Below are 19249 nucleotides of genomic sequence, written 5' to 3' on the forward strand. Positions count from 1 at the left end.
AGGGGAGGGGAAGGGGGTTCTGAAATAAATAGGGAGAGAGGGGGAGGCGGATAGAAGATGGATAGAGGAGAGGATAGGTGGAGAGGAAACAGACAGGTCGAAGAGGCGGGGATGGAGCCAGTAAAGGTGAGTGTAGGTGGGGAGTTAGGGAGGGGATAGGTCAGTCCAGGGAGGACGGACAGGTCAAGGGGGCGGGATGAGGTTAGTAGGTAGGAGATGGGGGTGCGGCTTGAGGTGGGAGGAGGGGATAGGTGGGAAGAAGAACAGGTTAGGGAGGCAGGGACGAGCTGGACTGGTTTTGGGATGCGGTAGGGGGAGGGGAGATTTTGAAGCTTGTGAAATCCACATTGATACCATTGGGCTTCAGGGTTCCCAAGCGGACTATGAGTTGCTGTTCCTGCAACCTTCGGGTGGCATCGTTGTGGCACTGCAGGAGGCCCAGGATGGACATGTCGTCTGAGGAATGGGAGGGGGAGTTGAAATGGTTCGCGACTGGGAGGTGCAGTTGTTTATTTCACAAGTTTCAAAATCTCCCCTCCCCCTACCGCATCCCAAAACCAGTCCAGCTCGTCCCCGCCTCCCTAACCTGTTTTTCCTCCCACCTATCCCCTCCTCCCACCTCAAGCCGCACCCCCATCTCCTACCTACTAACCTCATCCCGCCCCCTTGACCTGTCCGTCCTCCCTGGACTGACCTATCCCCTCCCTAACTCCCCACCTACACTCACCTATACTGGCTCAATCCCTGCCTCTTCAACCTGTCTGTTTCCTCTCCTCTATCCACCTTCAATCCGCCTCCCCCTCTCTCCCTATTTATATCAGAACCCCCTTCCCCTCCCCCATTTCTGATGAAGGGTCTAGGCCCAAAACGTCAGCCTTTCTGCTCCTATGATGCTGCTTGGCCTGCTGTGTTCATCCACCTCTACACCTTGTTATCTCTGGTTGGGATGTTTTCTAGTTGCTGTGAAAAGTAAGCTTACAGATCTTGGAGATGCTGGCCACAATCTTCAAATCCTCCTTAGGTACAGTGGTTGTGCTTAAGGACTAGAGTATAGCAAAAAATATCACATTCTTGTTTACAGGAGGGAAGAAGGAATAACCAGACAATGCAGGCCAGTCAGTTCAGCATTGGTATCAGGAGTGCTTCTAGAAACAATAATACAGGAGAAAATTACCACCTAATTCAACAAATATACACAAAGAGAGATTGTTGAAGACAAATTTTGTTTGTCTAAATAAAAACAGAATCCTCAAAATACTCAGCAGGTCTGACAACATCTGTGGAAAGAGACACAGTTGCCTGTTCAGGTTTGTGACCTTTCACCTGATACAGCATAGATCTAAATTAGCTCAGGGATAGAAAACTGACAGTTTTGCTTAATATCATATAGTCAAGGTACCTGTATTTTAAGTTACATGCTCATGATATCGTCACTGTATAGTAGACTGTGACCTGAGTGTACAAAAATCTAAAACTCCATCTTACCACAGATCACTTGAAGTGTGATGAACTACTGCAAGCATGCTCCTATGTTGTAAACTAATAGCTTATTATTACCCAAAACACATATGTGTCAGAGGAATGTAACGTTTGTACATAATGGTTAGTTGTCATGAATGTTTGTGGGATCTACAATATCATAATGTCCATATCCAGTTTCTAATGCTATGGGAGATAACCTAAGTATCACAACATCAGATAAAGCCCCATTTTAGGGGCAAACTCACACCATGGTAACATCAGTGGCCATCTGCAAGCAAAATTCCAGTACCTTGTGGCTGATATCTGGAATACTAAATGAACTGGACAACAGCTTTGGACAATAGAGCATTCAAACAAAGGCAGAATTCCCGACCATTACACAGCTTCAGTTTCAGGTGTACATATCCATTGGTGGGGCATTAACTGTCAAGCAAACAGAGCTACTTTCTTTTCAAAAAATGAAAGAACTGTAGATGCTGGAAACAAAAACAGAAATTGCTGGAAAAACTCAGCAGGTCTGGCAGCACCTGTGGAGAGAAAGCAGAGTTAATGTTTCGGGTCCAGTGACCCATCTTCAGGCAAGCCGACCTTCCATCCGTTGACTCCATCTGTGCTTCTGGCTGCCTCGGGAAGGCAGCCAACATAATCAAAGACCTCTCCCAGCGCTGTTATGATCTCTTCCAACCTCTTGCATCGGGCAGAAGATACAAAAGCCCACGTACCAACAAAATCAAGAACAGCTTCTTCCCTGCTGTTGTTAGACTTCTGGATGGACCTTTAAAACTTTAAATTTAATGTTGATCTCACTCTTTGTGCACCTTCTCTGTGGCTGTAACATCGTATTCTTCACTCCGTCCTATTACCTTTATGCACTTTGTATGGTATGTTACGGTCTGCCTGTACTGCATGCAAAACAAAGCTTTTCACAGTATCTAGGTACATGTGACAATAATAAATAAAATCAAAGATACTGTGTTCTGAATGGTAAAGTTTTAAAAGTGGTGTAAGAAGAGGGAAGGACCAGGTTGGCAGAACAAGTTAACAAAACAGTTAACAAGGCATATGGTATTCTGGGCTCTATAAATAGAGGCAAGGCAGTTATGCTCTACATCTCCACTGTAGGAGAAGAAAATTGTAGCAATATGTGGTAAAAGATGAGGGGTTGAACTTAAATAGACTGTTCCTCAAAAGAAATGGTGATAGACTGTGATAACACAGTGTGGAGCTGCAGGAACATAGCAGGTCAGGCAGCATCAGAGGAGCAGGAAAGTTGACATTTCGGGTGGGACCCTTCTTCAGAAATAGGGAGGGGGATGGGAGCTCAGAAATAAATAGAGGGAGAAGGGGTGGGGCTGGGGAACATAGGTGAGATGGTGATAGGTGAGTGCAGCTAGGGAGTGGTGGGGCTTGGTCAGTGAGGTGGGAGGAGCAGATAGGTGGGAGAGAAGATGGACGTTGTGTCAGGTCAAGAAGGTGGGGATCAGAGGGAGGGTTGGACATGGGATGAGGCCATGGGTGGGGAGTTTTTAAAACTGGTGAAATCCATGTTTAGACCGTTGGGCTGTAGGCTCCCAAGGCGAAGTATGAGGTGCTGCTCCTCCAGTTTGCAGTTGGTGTCATTGTAATTGAGTTACTTCCTCTGTGTCATCCTATTCTATTGTATCTTGGAATCTGTTGAAAAACTTCTTGCGCTCTGAGGTATCGATTTGAAAATTGATGCTTTTACTGTAGGAGATTGGGAGATGGAGATACTATGGTCACCTCATTAAGGGGCATTAGGCCTGTATATGGGTGAATAGCATGCCTTCCTGCTCCTAGTGGGGGTCTAGTGAGATATGAAAATTATAGCCCTTAAACAAATACAAAGAAAAGCAGAGATCAGGCAGACTGAAAGAAATGTAATAAGATAAAAAGCTCCCACGCTGCATAAAAATAACTGATGGCATTCAAAAATGTTTAGACTTTCTGACATCAAGTATGAATGGGGTAAATTGGTTAATATTTCCTTCCCTGACCAAAGTGAAGCCTGGTTAATTTTTTTTGTAATAGATTAGCCTGGGTCTAATACAGTTCTGTGTTTTCTGATGGTTTTAAAAGTGATTTGTTTCCTCTGTCAGGGCACAGAACTAAATTGTATATCTTTTTGACAGCTGTTTCGAAAAGCTTTGGTGAAAATGTTAGAAGACAAAGGACTCGACTGTCTCTTTTTTGAGACCAATATGCATTTAAAGAAACGCTTTCATATGGTCTATGAATGCATTCCTGTACCAAAGGAAGTGGGAGACATGGCTCCTATCTACTTTAAGGTGCGACCTCTATGTGAACAGAAATAGTAGGAATAGTCATAGTCATAGAGCTGTACAGTGTGGAAACAGACCCTTCGATCCAAGTCGCCCATGCCAACCAGATATCCTAAATTACTCTAGTTCCATTTGCCAGCATTGGGCCCATATCCCTCTAAATCCTTCCAATTCATATACCCATCCAGATGCGTTTTAAGTGTTGTAATTGTACCAGCCTCCACCACTTCCTCTGGCAGCCCATTCTATATACGCACCTCTGCATGAAAAAGTTGCCCGTTAGTTGCCTTTTAAATCTTTCCCCTCTCACCTTAAACCTATGCCCTCTAGTTTTGGACTCTGCTACCTGGGGGAAAAGACCTTGGCTATTCACCCTGTCTATGCTCCTCATGATTTGATAAACTTTTATCAGGTCACCCCTCAGCCTCCAATGCCGTAAGAAAAGATAGCCCCAGCCTATTCAGCCTCTCCCCTATAGCTGTAACCCTGGCAACATCCTTGTAAATCTTTTCTTAACACCTTTAACTTTCACAACATCCTTTCTGTAGCAGGGAGACCAGACCTGCACACAGTATTCCAAAAGTGGCTTAACTAATGTCCTGTACAGCCACAAGATGACCTCCCAACTTCTGTACTCAATGCACTGACCAATAAAGGTAAGCATACCAAATGCCGCCTTCACTATCCTGTCTCTACTTTCAAGGAACTGTGAACCTGAACCCTAAGGACTCTTTGTTCAGCAAAACACTCCAGGACCTTGCCTTAAGTGTATTAGTGTATTCGTCCTGCCCTGATTTGCCTTTCCAAAATGCAGCACCTCATATTTATCTAATTTAAACTCCATCTGCCACTCCTTGACCCACTGGCCTATCTGATCAAGATCTTGTTATACTCTGAGGTAACCTTCTTGGTTGTCCACTACACCACCAATTTTGGTGTCATTGCAAATTACTGACCATACCTCCTATGTTCACATCCAATCATTAAATTGCATTGGGGAAAAATGCAGCGGACCCGGCATGCCATGGATCTCAGGCCTTCAGTGTGAAAAGCAACCCTCCACCACCACCTTCTATCTTCTACCTTCAAGCCAGTACTGTATCCAAGTGGCTAATTGTCCCTATATTCCATTGAATTCTTCTTTTGACATAGAATGTTAAGAATTTCAGAAATATGTTTCAGTTTCAAGACTAACTTATTCATTGATTCTTCAAGCTGAATGATATTTGCAAATATTTTAATATAATACCTTGGTATCTTAATCAAATACCTTAACGTAGTAATTTGCAAAATATTTTGTTCTACCTTGGTCTCATTTGGTAATTATTCCAGTCTTTCACATTTAGGAAATGTTGTTTTAGAAAAAAGTAACATTTGTTAAGAGAGAGTGAGGGCTGCTCTTCCCACTGTTTTCCACTTCATGTTCTACCAAGTCTTAGTGGGGTTAACTGTATTGAGATTTTCTTAGTGAGAAATTGAAGGGGTGAGTTGTTCATTTATATTCTGTAGAGCTGCTCAGAAGGTTCTTGACTTCCCAGATGTCTAGCTCAGAGATTTACACAGGTAGCAGTCGAGAAGATTGGTGCTGAAACCATATTCCCTTTTGCACCAGTAGTTGCAGCATTCCATGTATCAAGTTCATAAAGATGCTTTGACAGCTACTGAAAGAATGTAATCAGTAATATAGGTGGAAGATGGACCGTAGTGTGCCTAGTTGGCAAAAAGGTAGGGTGCTGGCTGGCTGACTGGAGTAGGGTTGCGTGTGTCTGTGTCTGTGTCTGTGTGTGTTGCCAGACAGGGTTAGGGTGTTTGGTGGGTGGGGAGTAGTGTGGCAGATAAATGGGTGAGGAATTAGGATAAGTCAGGGGAGCAGTCAGACCAGAGGAGAGTGTTGGGGCTGTCAGGATGGGACCAGTTGGGAACAGGGTTGTGGGGATCAGAGATGGGTATTTGGGCCATGGATGGTAGGGTTTGGTGGGGTTGGACTGGTGGCAGAAGTCCCTTATGTTCAGGTAGTTGCATAGTAGAGAGTTGTGAATTAGGGGTCACTTTTGTGGTTAGCCAGATGGTTGGAGTAGGTTTTAAATCCTCTAACGCTTCCTTGCTAAGTGAGTTGTCACTTTCTGACTTGGAGTTGGAAACCTTTTCTAAGGGATCCAGATGCTGGGCAGTTGCCCATCAGATGTTTCAACTTCCCATGTGATTCCACAGAGTTGGCTGTTTCAGGACATCAATGATCCCGATGCACAACTCGCGTCTATGCTGCTGCAATGAATTATCTTATTGAAAGATCTGGACCCAATTTTCATTTAAGGATCTACACCTGAAATCTTACCCTGCCTCTATTGTGAAGAAAAAATAATGCTAAATGCTACTTCACCATCATTACTATTCTGGACTTTGGCTGTGATCACTACTCATATCATTTTAAAGCCAGTTTTGATGACAGTTAAGCTGTTATCTACAGTCATATATACTTGACATGTTTGGTGTTCATAGAGGTGCGGCAACAAATTAAAATTAATGTGGGAAACCTAAATGTGAGAGACAATTTGTAATAAAACTATTCTTACCTACAGTAATATTCTCCTTTTAATAACTTCAAATGATCTCACTGATTTTCTTCGTCAAAGGGATTGTTTTGTATTTTCTATTGTGTTATTAAAAACAAGCCTAAAAATGAACTTCTGTAATAAAAGCAAAATACTGCTGATGCTAAAGAGTTAAACCGTTTTTGAAATAATCTCCATATAAATGTTTGATTTTTGTGATTACCTGTACAGCACGTTTTTTAAATTTGATCTAAGCTAAGTAACATGCTAAACTGTTACAAATCTAGTAGCTTTGAAGCAAAAGTACTTTTCCCTTTGAAATAACTGCCAAATATAAATATTGATAAATAATACTGGTGGTTGTTTGACAAAATATTTTTCCATTGAAATAACGTTAGACATTATTTTACAAATTAAACTTCAGTGTATCAGGATTTAGAAGGTCAAATGGCTACTTTGCACCTTATGTTCAATAATCTTCCTAGATACCAAGGAGAACACCATCAATTTTCTTGTAGCTTAGAAACTTGCCAACATATAGATCATAATTTATCATTTAATTTTCAGCATATGGTATCATAATATAGTTGTTGACTTTGTGCTTGTAAATACATTGTTTTTATACTATCAAATTGCATTTAATTTGTTCTTTGCTTTTTAATTGCATTTCATAAATGTAGATTTTTTTTCCTATCACAAACATGCCCTCCTTATTTAATGTGTTCAAAATACCAATTGTGTAATTTATGAAAGAAAGCGATCATGGAGGCTGATGAAGAGTGGGCCATTAACAAGAAGCTAGTTGATCTTTCCACAAGGAATATCCGCAGAGCTGTAAGTAATTATTTCTGTTATTTTAGAAATTCTTCAAATACAACAAAATGTTTATTAACTAGTATCTGTGAGCCAGTTTTTCAAATATTCTGGATAATCAAGGGGCACAGATAACGTCAGTAAACACTGACCAAGTGAGGCTTAAAGACATCAGCATCCCTGAAAAAATCTATGTAAAAATATCAACTCACCTGCTAAAAATCTACATAAAAATACCTAGTAAATGATAGAAACTTAATGCAGCATTATACACACACCACTGTTGTGCTTTATTTACAGCATAAATGCTCAGACATCGTGGTATTTGAGGTGTATCGTTTTTGATTGTTTATCAAATGTGCTGGCTGATAAAGTGCTATTTAAAACAAAGTTTGCTGTACTTATGTTTAAGGACACACTTGTGATGGTAAATTAGCATGTTCATGTAAGTATAATACATAATCAAATGTAGCAATGGGATATTGCACATGTTTAAACAATGCACAACTTTTCCAAAGATTAACATTAATATTAGATGTCAGAGAAATTATTTCTTTCACAAGATGAAATTATTGTATCTCGTTCTTAACTTCTACTTGTGCATGGTTAAGTCTCTGCTAATTTTTAAAATTCATTCCTGGAATTTAAAGTGACCATTGTTCACTTAGCCAGCATTTAATGCCTTTCCTTAGATTTCAGATGGATGTGTTGGGCTGCTGTCTTGATACGTTGCAGTCCATGTACTGTAGGTAGGTCCACAATGCTGTTAGGGAAGGAGTTTCAGGATTTTGACCCAGTGACATTAAGGGACAGCAATATTTTTCCATGTCAGGATGCTGAGTGGCTTGGAGGTGAACTTGAAGGAAGTGATGTTCGCATGTATCTATTGCCTTTGTCCTTTTGGATGGAAGTTGTTGTGGGTTTAGAATGTGTTGTTTGAAGAACCTTGAGGGAATTTCTGGAGTACGTCTTGTAAATGGTGCACATTGATGCCAGGGACCTCTGAAGGAAGTTGAGATGGATCCTCCAACTTGGAAAGGGTGCTAGACTATTAATCCAGAAACTCAAGGAATCTTCTGGGGACAAAAATAGAAATTGCTGAAAAAGCTCTTCAGATCTAGCAGCATCTGTGGAGAGAAATCAGAGTTAATGTTTTGGGTCGAGTTCTGAGGAAGGGTCACTTGACCCAAAATGTTAACTCTGATTCCTCGTCACAAATGCGGCCAGACCTACTGAGCACTTTCTATTTTTGTCTCTGATTTACAAAATCTGCAGTCCTTTCGGTTTTTATTTCTTATTTTCTGGGGATCTGCGTTAAACTCCCACCATGGCAGATTGTGGAATGTGATTTCAATAAATATCTGAAATTAAGACTCATAATGACATGAAATCACTGTCGACTGTTGCAAAAACCCATCTGGTTTACTAATCTCCTTCAGCTCCGTCCTCACCTGGCCTGGCCTACGCATGATTCGAAACCCACAGCTATGTGGTTGACTCTCTACTGCCCTCTGAAATAGCGCAGCAAGCCACATAGATGTAACAATTGCTGTGAAGTTTTAACAAAGAAATGAAACTGGACGGACCATCTGGCATTGAACAAGGCACCAGAAAAGACTACAGCAGAATCAACCCTGTTGAACCTTCAAAGGCCTCCTTCCTAACATCTGGGGGCTAGTGCCAAAATTGTTTTCATTCAGATGCAGGCAATAATATGCTGCAAAATCAATAATACATTTAAAAAAACACATCAAAATTAATGATTGCTTTCTTTCAGATTCCTAAAGGTCTCCCTTATTTTTCTGTGGATTTTGGTCTACAAGGGGGATTTGCTCATGTCATTGAAGATGAAGAAAAGTTTCCTATTTATTTTGGAAAGGTAATCCCTATTTGCTGGTAACTTTGTGTAACCATGAGCTTGATTATAAAAATAATGAATTTGATGCTCCCGTGGATCATCTTGGCAAACATTGAATCGGTATAAAAACTCACAAAATTTTAAATTTATTGATTCTCCAGATGGCATGCTAATTATAGTATATTGAATTTTTCTTTCAAATAGTAAATTCTCATTCTTGTTATGTTGGGCAGTATGAAGCATGATGATTGGGTTACCAGGAGATCTCGACTTTTCTTACAGGCTGCTTCTTCATCGTAGTCATCTATTTTGTCACTTCTGGATTGACCATATTTAGTTGTAACTATAGGAGCCAATTCGTGAGTGGTGGTGTCTTCTAAGCTGACACAGATGAATAATGATGGTCAGAGTTGGTTTTCTCTTCTGCAGAGCTCTCTTTTCTATCCTCTGGTAATTTCTTTTGTCCTTTGTTTTCTTTACACCTTCCTGACCGCTTGTCTCTAGGTACTCCAATAAACAGCAAGGACTTCCCATGCGTCAACTCCAATCTCAGTCAACTTGAGGTCTCACTTGCAGACGTGTGTCCTGGTCTTGTGTCAAAAGCAAGCTTGCCGTAGAGCACATCTTTGGGAATACAATCATCAACTATTTGGTGCATATGACCAAACCAGTAGTGTTGCTTGAGGGTAAACAGGTTGTGAATCCCTGCATACTGGTGTGCTTTCATATTTGGCACACTGTCGTGCCATGAGATAACCACCTATCTCTAATAACCTTCCAACTCTTGCTTATCAAGAATCTATTTGTCTTTGCCTGGAGTATTGCGTGCTGTTCTGGTCACCCTGCTATAGGAAGGATAATATGAAACTGGAGAGGGTTCAGAATAGATTTACCAGGATGTTGCCAGAATTCAGGGTATGAGATATAAAAATAGACTGGAAAGGCTGGGACTTTTTTCACCAGAGCATAGGTTTGGGGATGACCTTATAGTGGCTTATAAAATCATGAGAGGCATAGATAAGGTGAATGACGAGGGTTTTTTCCCTTGGGTAGGGGAGTTCAAAACTACAGGGGATATTTTCCAGGTGAGAGGAGAAAGATTTAAAAAGGACATTAGGGGAAACTTTTTCACACAGCGAGTGGTTTTGTGTGGGATGAACTGCCAGAGAAAGTGGTGGATGCAGGTAGAGTAACAACATTTAAAAGACATTTGGGTAAGTTCATGAATAGGAAGGGTTTGGAGGGATAAGGGCCAGATGCAGGCAAGTGGGATTAGTTTAGTTTGGGAACATGTTTGGTGTGGACTGGTTGGACTGAAGGGTCTGTTTCCATGCTGTATGTCTCTATGACTCTATAAAAGCTCTGCTTCCAGTGTCTGTTGAGTCCCAAAGACTCATGACCCTCTGAGAGGAATAAAAACTCTCCTCATTGTCACAACTCATTGAGGTAGGTGCACTGAAAATCAAACCCCATTTTGTCAGAGTGGTCACAAATGTGAACAGATTTTGACAAACTATCCAAAGTTCCCAATTTATTTGAGTGAGAAACTTTGGTTGAAAGAAAACTCTGACCAAGTTTTTGTACTTAACAGGAAAATAGTAGTTTCATATGAACAAATTGTTTTAAGCTGATGGCAAAAAGGAAATATGAATTGCAAGCTTGCCATTCTGTCTGCTGACCATTCCGATTGCTGATATCTATTGTGCTTATTTGGTCACTGCTGTGTTTTATGATTGGCAGCCTTTTTCACAAAGGGAACATGAGCAGAAACGTGTGCATGTGCAATGTAAACCTTTCAGCAGTGTCTGAAGATGCAGCCGTCGTTTTAATCATTTACTAGTGTCACAAGGTTATTTGCACGACAGTGCTCTCTTTTATTGTTTGAGAATTCATCCTTTCACAGTCTTTGAAGTTGTTTTATTCCTCCTTCAGCAAGAGTTTTGCAGGGTAAGGTGAGTGGAAGACAGCTGGCTACTACTGGTAACCAAGTTCTGAGGGTCACTCGACCTGAAATGTTAACTCTGATTTGTCTCCACAGATGCTGCCAGACCTGCTGAGCTTTTCCAACAATTTATTTTTTTGTTTATGATTTACAGCATCCACAGTTCTTTCAGTTCTTACTGTTAACTTTCTGGTACCTCCATGCAAGAGAGTTTTTAATGCTTTCGCTTTGCCAGCAGGTGATTCTCGGCTGCACCAGAACCACACAAACCATGGTCACCTATTTAGGAGCCAGTCAAAATGTTGTCAACCTGTTGTCCTTTAGTTCAGAATCCATTAACTCTGTGATGTCTGCTTCTGCTCTCACTGTTCCAAGAAAATCGCAGCATTGTGTATAATTTACAAAGTGCTTGAGTAATGATGATTTTTAAAACTGTATCCATCTCTTTGCAAAGCCTCTTTGATTTAAAGCAGTACTTTGCTGTTCTAGTCCACTATCCAAAAATGAGTAAATTTTAAATGCGGTCTTTGCCTCATCTCTGCCTTGAAAGGGCGATCATTTGTTATTAGACAGTGCCCTTAGTTCCACTCACTGGGAGGTTCTGTGCATGCTGATTGGAGTGCCAGTGCATTGGCTTCTGCATCCAAAAACTCTGCCATGCACAGACCTTAGAAGTAAATTAGGGGGCATGTTTCCCTAGATGAGATGTATCCCAAGGTTTTCAACTAAACAAAAGATTGTAATTTGTCAGTGATTAGACTGTAGCTACAAGTAAACATGATGGGCCAAATGGTCTCCTGCTGGGCTGTAAATGTCTATGAATTGAATGCCTATACCATCTGTGGCTGTGGTGGAAATGCAATTTGAAAAAATGTATTAGGTATAAACAGGTTTCAGCCCTGCATCTGGTCACGATTGTAAGCACCATCACATCCATGGAGATGAGGGCATACAATTTTGCCTGTCCTTCACTCGTTAGGTATTGTTTCATCTATTTGTGTCACACTGTTCTTCAAGGAAGAGAGATTTTTGTCAGTGAATGTGATCCAAGATATCTGGGCGATATGCTGCCATTGCTAAACAACTGGACGTATGTGCAAGCTGTTCATGAGCACGTTGAATCTGAAAGCATGAGTTAGTCGAGCAAATGAAGGCAATGTAATTGTAAAGACCAAAGCTAACAAAAACAGATTAGGAGACCTCAATGCTAATAATATTTTAAAATTACAATCATTGTAAAGGGTAAATTTAAAATTGCACTAATCACTTTCTAACTGGTAAATGGGGGGAGTGCACGTCAACTCCAAGCACACTGTCATTTTGTGTCTTAAAAGAGAGGGAAGAAGTTGACCTTGACCAAACTGTCAAAAAAAGTTATGCAACTGGGTTAGGATGCCGAAATGTTCACAGAAGAAACACTGACCCTTTAAAAATTTCTTTGAAGGAAATAGTTGGAGGCATGTTAGACCTGGAGCCAAGGCGTTGGAAGAAAAAAATCAGAGAAAATTTTGATGATCAGAGGAAGAAAGTGCTCCAGTTCTCACATTGGTGGAAACCATTTGACTGTACAAAAAGTAAGGAATAATGCCACCTATTGCAGAAAAATGGCTATAGATTGCTGAAACCTGGCATTGGATGATGGAACTGTGTGCTTCTCTACATGGTTTTCTAAGAAGATCATGGAAGTTTCAAATAATGACGAATTTCATGATCCTTTTTTTTATTGAATATTGAGAAGCCAAAGTAAGCAGTTAGATATGGATTTTGTTGTATTAAAATTAATTACAAATTGGTATTATTTTGTACTAAAAAAACCATGGCATCTTGATGCTTACTGTTGTTTACTGTAATTTTAATTCATCCTGGACTTTGAGATTAAAAGTAATTATTTCAGTTAATGTTTATGCAAGCAAATAAAATTTAATATGTAAACAATGGTGAAATTTCATCACCATCACTGGTAACACTTGTTCACACGTTTTTTTGTTTACTGCAAGGAAAATTGAATATAAAAGTAGGAATGTTTTGCTCCAGTTGTATTGAACATTGTTGAGCCTACATCTGGAATACTGTTGTTGTCTCCAATTTAAGAAAACAGGTAAATGTGCTGGAAGTGGTTCAGAGAAAGTTTGCCTGACTAATTACTGGAATGATAACATTATCCTATTAGCACAGATTGGATAGGTTGGGCCTGTCTCCATTTGAGTTCAGAAGAATGAGAGGTGATATTATCGAAACATAGAGGATCCTAAGGGGACTTGACAGGGTAGATGCTGAAACAAAATTCTAGTCCCTTCCCAAAAAAGAAAATAAAGGGACATTTCCAAAACAAGGGGTGTCCCATTTAAGTTTTAGTTGAGGAGGGACTTACTTCTATCTGAGGTTTGTCAGTCTTTGTAAACACTTTCCCCAGAAAGTGAAGAGGTGGGATAATTTTAAGGCAAAGGTAATTAGATTCTTGCTTAACAAGAGAATAAATGATGTTTGTACTTAGATGACCGTGTGCAGTTGAGGCCTCAATCAGATCAACCATGCTCCTGCTCCTTGTTCACATGTATCTTCCCAATGAAAGAACCTCGATATAAATGTGTTGGGCAGTCGACTAATAATCAAAACACAAACTCAAAGTAATGACTGTAGGCTTATGAAACATAGATTTCAACCACAGTGAATCATTTTCTGTGCTATTATTGTAAAATGCCTCAGCTGTTGAAACGAGGAACCTGAAATCACCAGTATAAACATTTTGCTTCATAACTTCATGCGATTTTAAAAAAACTGAAATTCATTGTCCACCCTTTCTTTTGGAATGGAAATGAAATGACTTTATTATTGTAAATACGTTCATCAGGTTTCAATTGCACTGTTTCTGTAAAACACCTGAATTTGCTCAATGTTCATCATTAGTTTGAAAATTGAAAAGTAATTCAAGATTATTGTTATCGCAAGTAAATGGGATTTTCTTCATATCCTGTTGTCATGAAAGCAGCCTTATATGGAGACTATCAGAATATATGTAGTATTTGACATTCAATCGTAACTCTTTTAACATCTATTTGTAGTTAATTCTTAAAGTATTTCTTGCATCGTTTTGATAATGGACCATGAAATTATTTGAAATTGGCTGCAGTAAATATTTATGTTGAGAAGTAAATGAAGTTTTATTTTAAATTTATCCCTGTTGCTTCACAGCTTCTTGTCTTAAGTGCTCAAGAGGTACTCTTATTTGTAAGAGATATTTGAACTCTGAGGATAAGTCTCATTATTCCATCACCTGTGCAAATCTATTTTTAAAATTAATCCATGCTGTAAAAAAGGATAGATTCTCATTTTGATAGATGTAGTACTGCTGGAAAGTAAATATTTCATCCTGATAAATGATGAACCTGGTGTACTCCTTCTCAACAGAGCTTTGTGTAAACTGTAATGTATGTGGTGAATGTGAAGGATTATTTTACAAGACATAATTGTATACAATAGATTGACACAACCCTTAATGCATTGATTATCCTATGTTTTTTATTCTTGAGGTAGACTGTAGTGAGAAACAGAATGGCTGCATGTCTTATGTTACTTATGTACAGTGAGTTTATCCATTGAAGCATAAAGACCGAAGAAGTCCCAAGTGATGTGTGCTGCGCTTATTGATCCGAGTTAGCTCATTACAATTAACATCATTCTAATCTAATCAGATATTTGACATTTTTCGAGGTCTTAAATTTCGGATTTTTGGAAGGCTTTTGGTAAGGTCTCACACAGAAGGTTTCCTCTGTGGGGCATCCTCTCGAGATCTATTTTGTCAATCCCTTTTAGCATTGTATACACCTCAATTAGATCTCTCAGCCTTCTAAACTCTAGTAAGTATAGGCCTAAACTGCTCAATCTATCTTCATCTCTTTCATCTCTGGAATTAATCTAGTGAACCTTCTCTGAACTGCTCCAATGCAATTACATCCTTCCTCAATTAATGGATTATTATTATTCCACAATGTCCACAACATGACATCCCAACTCATATTCTCAGTGTTCTGACCAATGAAGGCAAGCATGCCAAACATCACCTTCGCCACCCTGTCTACCTGCAACTCCACTTTCAAGGAACGATGCACCTGCAGCCCTAGGTCTCTTTATTCAGCAGCACTCCCCAGAGCTCTACCATTAACTTAAGTCCTAATCTGGTTTGCCTTACAAAAATGCAATGCCTCACATTTACCTAAATGAAACCCCATCTTCCACTCCTCGGCCCATTGGCCCATTTGATGAAGGTCACGTTGTACTCTGAGATAATCTTCTTCACTACACCACCTATTTTGGTGTCATTCCCAAACTTACTAACTGTACCTCCAATATTCACATTCAAATCATTTATATAAGTGACAAAAAGCAGTGGATCTTTGTGGCACACCACTGGTCACAGGCCTCCAGTCTGAAAAGCAACCTTCTACCACCATCCACTCTCTCTATGGGTATATGAGAAACACAGCATTGATAAACAGCTATTTTACAAGACTTCCACAAAAATATAGTGCAGTTCTGTAAAACATGTCATACATTTCAGGTAAGAGGAAAACAACATATAATTAAATGAGCACCTTTAATACCTTTGCCAGTTTTTGAAGAACTATTTAATCAGGTGTTAGTAGATTGTGAGTGAGCATACCAAAAACAAAACTGTTTATCAGTATATACATACTATATGGATATGACAACTCGATGAAATACGGACTATAGCAGCTAAGGTAATAGTGGAAAAGTTTTTTTTTTAAACTCATTACGAACTGCAAATTGAGATACAATCTGATCACTATTCATGTCAAACCTTTTCCAGGACATCATCGGCAATTTGAATATAAAAGAATCAAGCCAAATGCATGTCTTCTGCAAACACGGAGAACTTTGAAGTGGTATCATCTGACTCTCAAAACTGTGATTTGGACATACTTTTACAAATACCCAGGGACAAAATATTTACTTTCTTAATATTTTCTATATTTCAGAATTTCTACTGGATTTAGTCCATTTGAAGTGATTTCTGGTCATGAGATTAGAATTAAAATTAATAAGGGAGAAGTTTTTGAAACACAAACGATGAATCCTCAATGTTGGATTACATGTCCTTGTTTCTAGAAAGACTCACAAGAGCATGTAGGGTGCCACAATAGCTTTTGAAATTTCACAAACGAAAAAAGAATAGGTGGATAAACATTCTATTTCCTACATATAGAATGTTTGAAGCACGTGATGAATTTTGGTATTGTTGCTTTTCCATGCTGAACCCGTGGACGTGAGGTTAAAGGTTAGTAAGGTGACCTATCTGACAGATACTCCAAGGAACATAGAAACGAGTGTCAGCCATTCAGCCTGCTCAGGATGCCCTGCTTTCACTATGATCATGGCTGATTAAACATTTCAATACCTTTAACCCACAACTCTATTTCCCACTTACAGAGTCAGAGAGTCATACAGTATGGAAACAGAACCTTCAGTCCAACCAGTCTATGCTGAACATAATCCCAAACTAAACTAGTCCCACCTGCCTGCTCTTGGCCCATGTCCCTCCAAACGTTTCCTATTCATGGACTTATTCAGATGTCTTTTAAACGTAGCAATTGTATCCGCATCTACCACTTCCTCAGGAAGTTCATTCCACATGCGAACTACCCTCTGTGTAAAAAAAAAAAAATTGCCTTTCGTGTCTTTTAAGTCTCTGTACTCTCACCTTGTGCCCCCTAGTCTTGAAATCCCCTATCCTAGGAAAAATACAACTACCATTAACTCTATATGTCTCATAATTTTATAAACTTCTATCAGGTCGCCCTGTCAACCTCCTACACTCCAGTGAGAACAGTCCCAGCCTATCCAGCCTTTCTTTATAACTCAAACCTTCCATACCTGGCAACATCCTGGTAAGTCTCTTCTTGAACCCTCTTCAGCCTAATAATATCCTTCCAATAGCTGGGCAACCAGAACTGGACACAGTACTCCAGAAGAGGCCTCACCAATGTCCTGTACAACCTCAACATGACTTCCTAACTCCTATACTGAAAAGTTCTGAGCAATAAAGGCAAGCGTGCTAAACACCTTTTTAACCACCCTGTCTATATGTGACGCAAACTTCAAAGAATTATGTACCTGCACCACTAGCTCCCTCTGTTTTACAACATTACTCAAGGCCCTACTATTAAATGTATAAGCCCTACCCTTGTTTGTTGTACAAAATGCAAAACCTTGCATTTATCCAGATTGAATACCATCTGCCATTTTTCAGCCTATTGACCCATTTGATCAAGATCACTTTGTAATCTTAGAAAACCTTCTTCACTCCGTAAAATGCCACCAAACGTGCTTACTGTGCCTTCTAAATTGTCATCCTAATCATCTGTATAAATGACAAACGAAAGAGGACCCAGAACCAATTCCTGTGCAAGGAATTGGTGAATTGCCACAACGTGTCCTATAGTTTGTATGTAATAATTAGCCATAATGCACAAAGGACCACAGGCATCTCTCCACTAGAAATGGAGAAGAGGAATTTGGTTAAAAATAGCCATTCTGTGAGTTGACATGAAGCCAAGAGGCTGGTCTCCGTGAATTGCCACAGTGAATTTGGGGATTGAACGAATGCTATAGGTGTCATTCTGCTTCTTACTCTAGCGATTTAATTAACTGACCCCACAAGATCAACTGTAGCCACATTGTGCCTGTAATGGAGGAGATAAATAATGAGTCCCTGTGCGGGTGTAAAAATCAAGCAAACTGCTCCAACCTGGATGGTATTGAACATTTTTAATGATATTTCAGTGCTACCCATCAAGACAAGTTATGGGTTTTACATAATACTAAGAACTTAAGCTTTGTATATACTTTGCCAGGTCAAGAGATGAGATGCACCGTACCCAGCTTCTGCCATGTGCTAGCTTGCGGATGTGTTTTTGACATGCCTGGTGCTATTTATGCCTCTATCAGTGTTGATCATAAAGATGTTGACAGTCAGGGGTGTGGTGGTAAAAATAAAGTTGAAAGCCAGTAGGCATAGCTGCGCAATTTCTGTTTTTTCTTCAAACTGACCATTAGTTGACACTTAGTATCCCAATTTTCTATGTTACCCAGGTTATGCTGTAGGCAGGCATCAATGTTATTCAAAATGAAGATAAACAAGGCCCAGAAGATGCCATTGAAAGCTTTGAAAGACTTTCAGCCAGTGTTGAAAAATTCATCTGGTAATTTATCACAATTTTCGGCTGCAACAGACATTGGGTTACAGTGCAACTCAGGTACATCCATGTTGTATGCAGTTAACATATGTCTTAATATAATTTGCACATTCACTGATATGTTATAATTATGGAGTTAATATTTGAGAGCAAGACAATCTGTGCTAATGATGGAGGATTGATAATTAAGAACTGAATGATCTCCGAGACAGATGAGCAGATATTTCAGAATAAGAGTAGTTTTTGTGTTTATCTCTGGTTCTAATCTCAACTGGTGACACAGATGTGCTGTACAGATGCCATGTGTTTTCTGTTCAAGCTGGCATTTAAAACTAGAGTTGATTCTATTAATTTTAGAAATGATTAATACTAACGTTCCAATTAATTATTGTAAGAACAAAAAGTCTCAGCTCATTTCCAGCGGCTGTTGAACGACAGTATGTAAATGGTTAGTTCCAGTTAGGTCTTTGGTCAGTAATGATTTCAGGATGTTGGTGAGTGATTTGACAATTGTAGTACGTTGAAATGTCACAACGAGATGGTTAGACCCTCTCTTGTTGACAGTAGTCATTAATTAAAGTACTTATGATGTGCCCAAATGTTGTCCAGGTCCTCCTGCACATCTGCAACATTATGTGTGGTGTTTTGAATGGAGCTGTGCAATCATCTTGGCTTTTGAATTCATATAGGCAGGAAAGCCTTACACTGTAGAATTCCGTCCCTATGTGATTTGAGCTTTAAATTTTAGAGTTTAACATTTGATGTCTACCTCTGAGAACGGTTTTCATTGAACATGACGACAGGTATTATCAAGGTTTACTAGTGGAGGAAACCATGAACTAACTTACAAAATGATTTTTATCCGGTATATTGGAATGTCGTCGTTTTAGCTGTTTAGCTACTTGTGTTGACAGCAGTATTATATACCTACAATCACTTGCAGGCCAGAAATAGAAGGAAAGGTAACCATTTCAAGTTGGTTCCAGACTTTAAATCAAACATTAGTCACTCTCTCAAATGCTGCTCAGCAATTCTTGGTTAAAGATTTCTACATTTGAGATGCATGAAAATATCATCTAATGGAAAAC

General features: G+C 39.5%; 1 protein-coding gene across 4 annotated transcripts in view; it reads left to right on the plus strand.

The window, feature by feature from the left end:
- Positions 1–12879, plus strand: part of cwf19l2 (CWF19 like cell cycle control factor 2) — a 142303-nt gene extending 129424 nt beyond the window's left edge. For 3 of the 4 annotated variants that reach the window (XM_048597725.1, XM_048597726.1, XM_048597727.1), the window contains exons 15-18: positions 3633–3788; positions 7088–7168; positions 8925–9026; positions 12392–12879. In XM_048597725.1, coding sequence (XP_048453682.1) covers positions 3633–3788; positions 7088–7168; positions 8925–9026; positions 12392–12532 — 480 coding nt within the window. In that variant the 3' untranslated portion in view covers positions 12533–12879. Of the gene's footprint in view, positions 1–3632; positions 3789–7087; positions 7169–8924; positions 9027–12391 lie in introns of those variants that run through there. The other variant, XM_048597728.1, reaches the window with a different exon arrangement.
- The last annotated feature ends 6370 nt before the right edge of the window (positions 12880–19249 follow it).

This window comes from Rhincodon typus, chromosome 6 (assembly GCF_021869965.1).
Source record: "Rhincodon typus isolate 14 chromosome 6, sRhiTyp1.1, whole genome shotgun sequence".
Lineage (NCBI taxonomy): Eukaryota > Metazoa > Chordata > Chondrichthyes > Orectolobiformes > Rhincodontidae > Rhincodon > Rhincodon typus.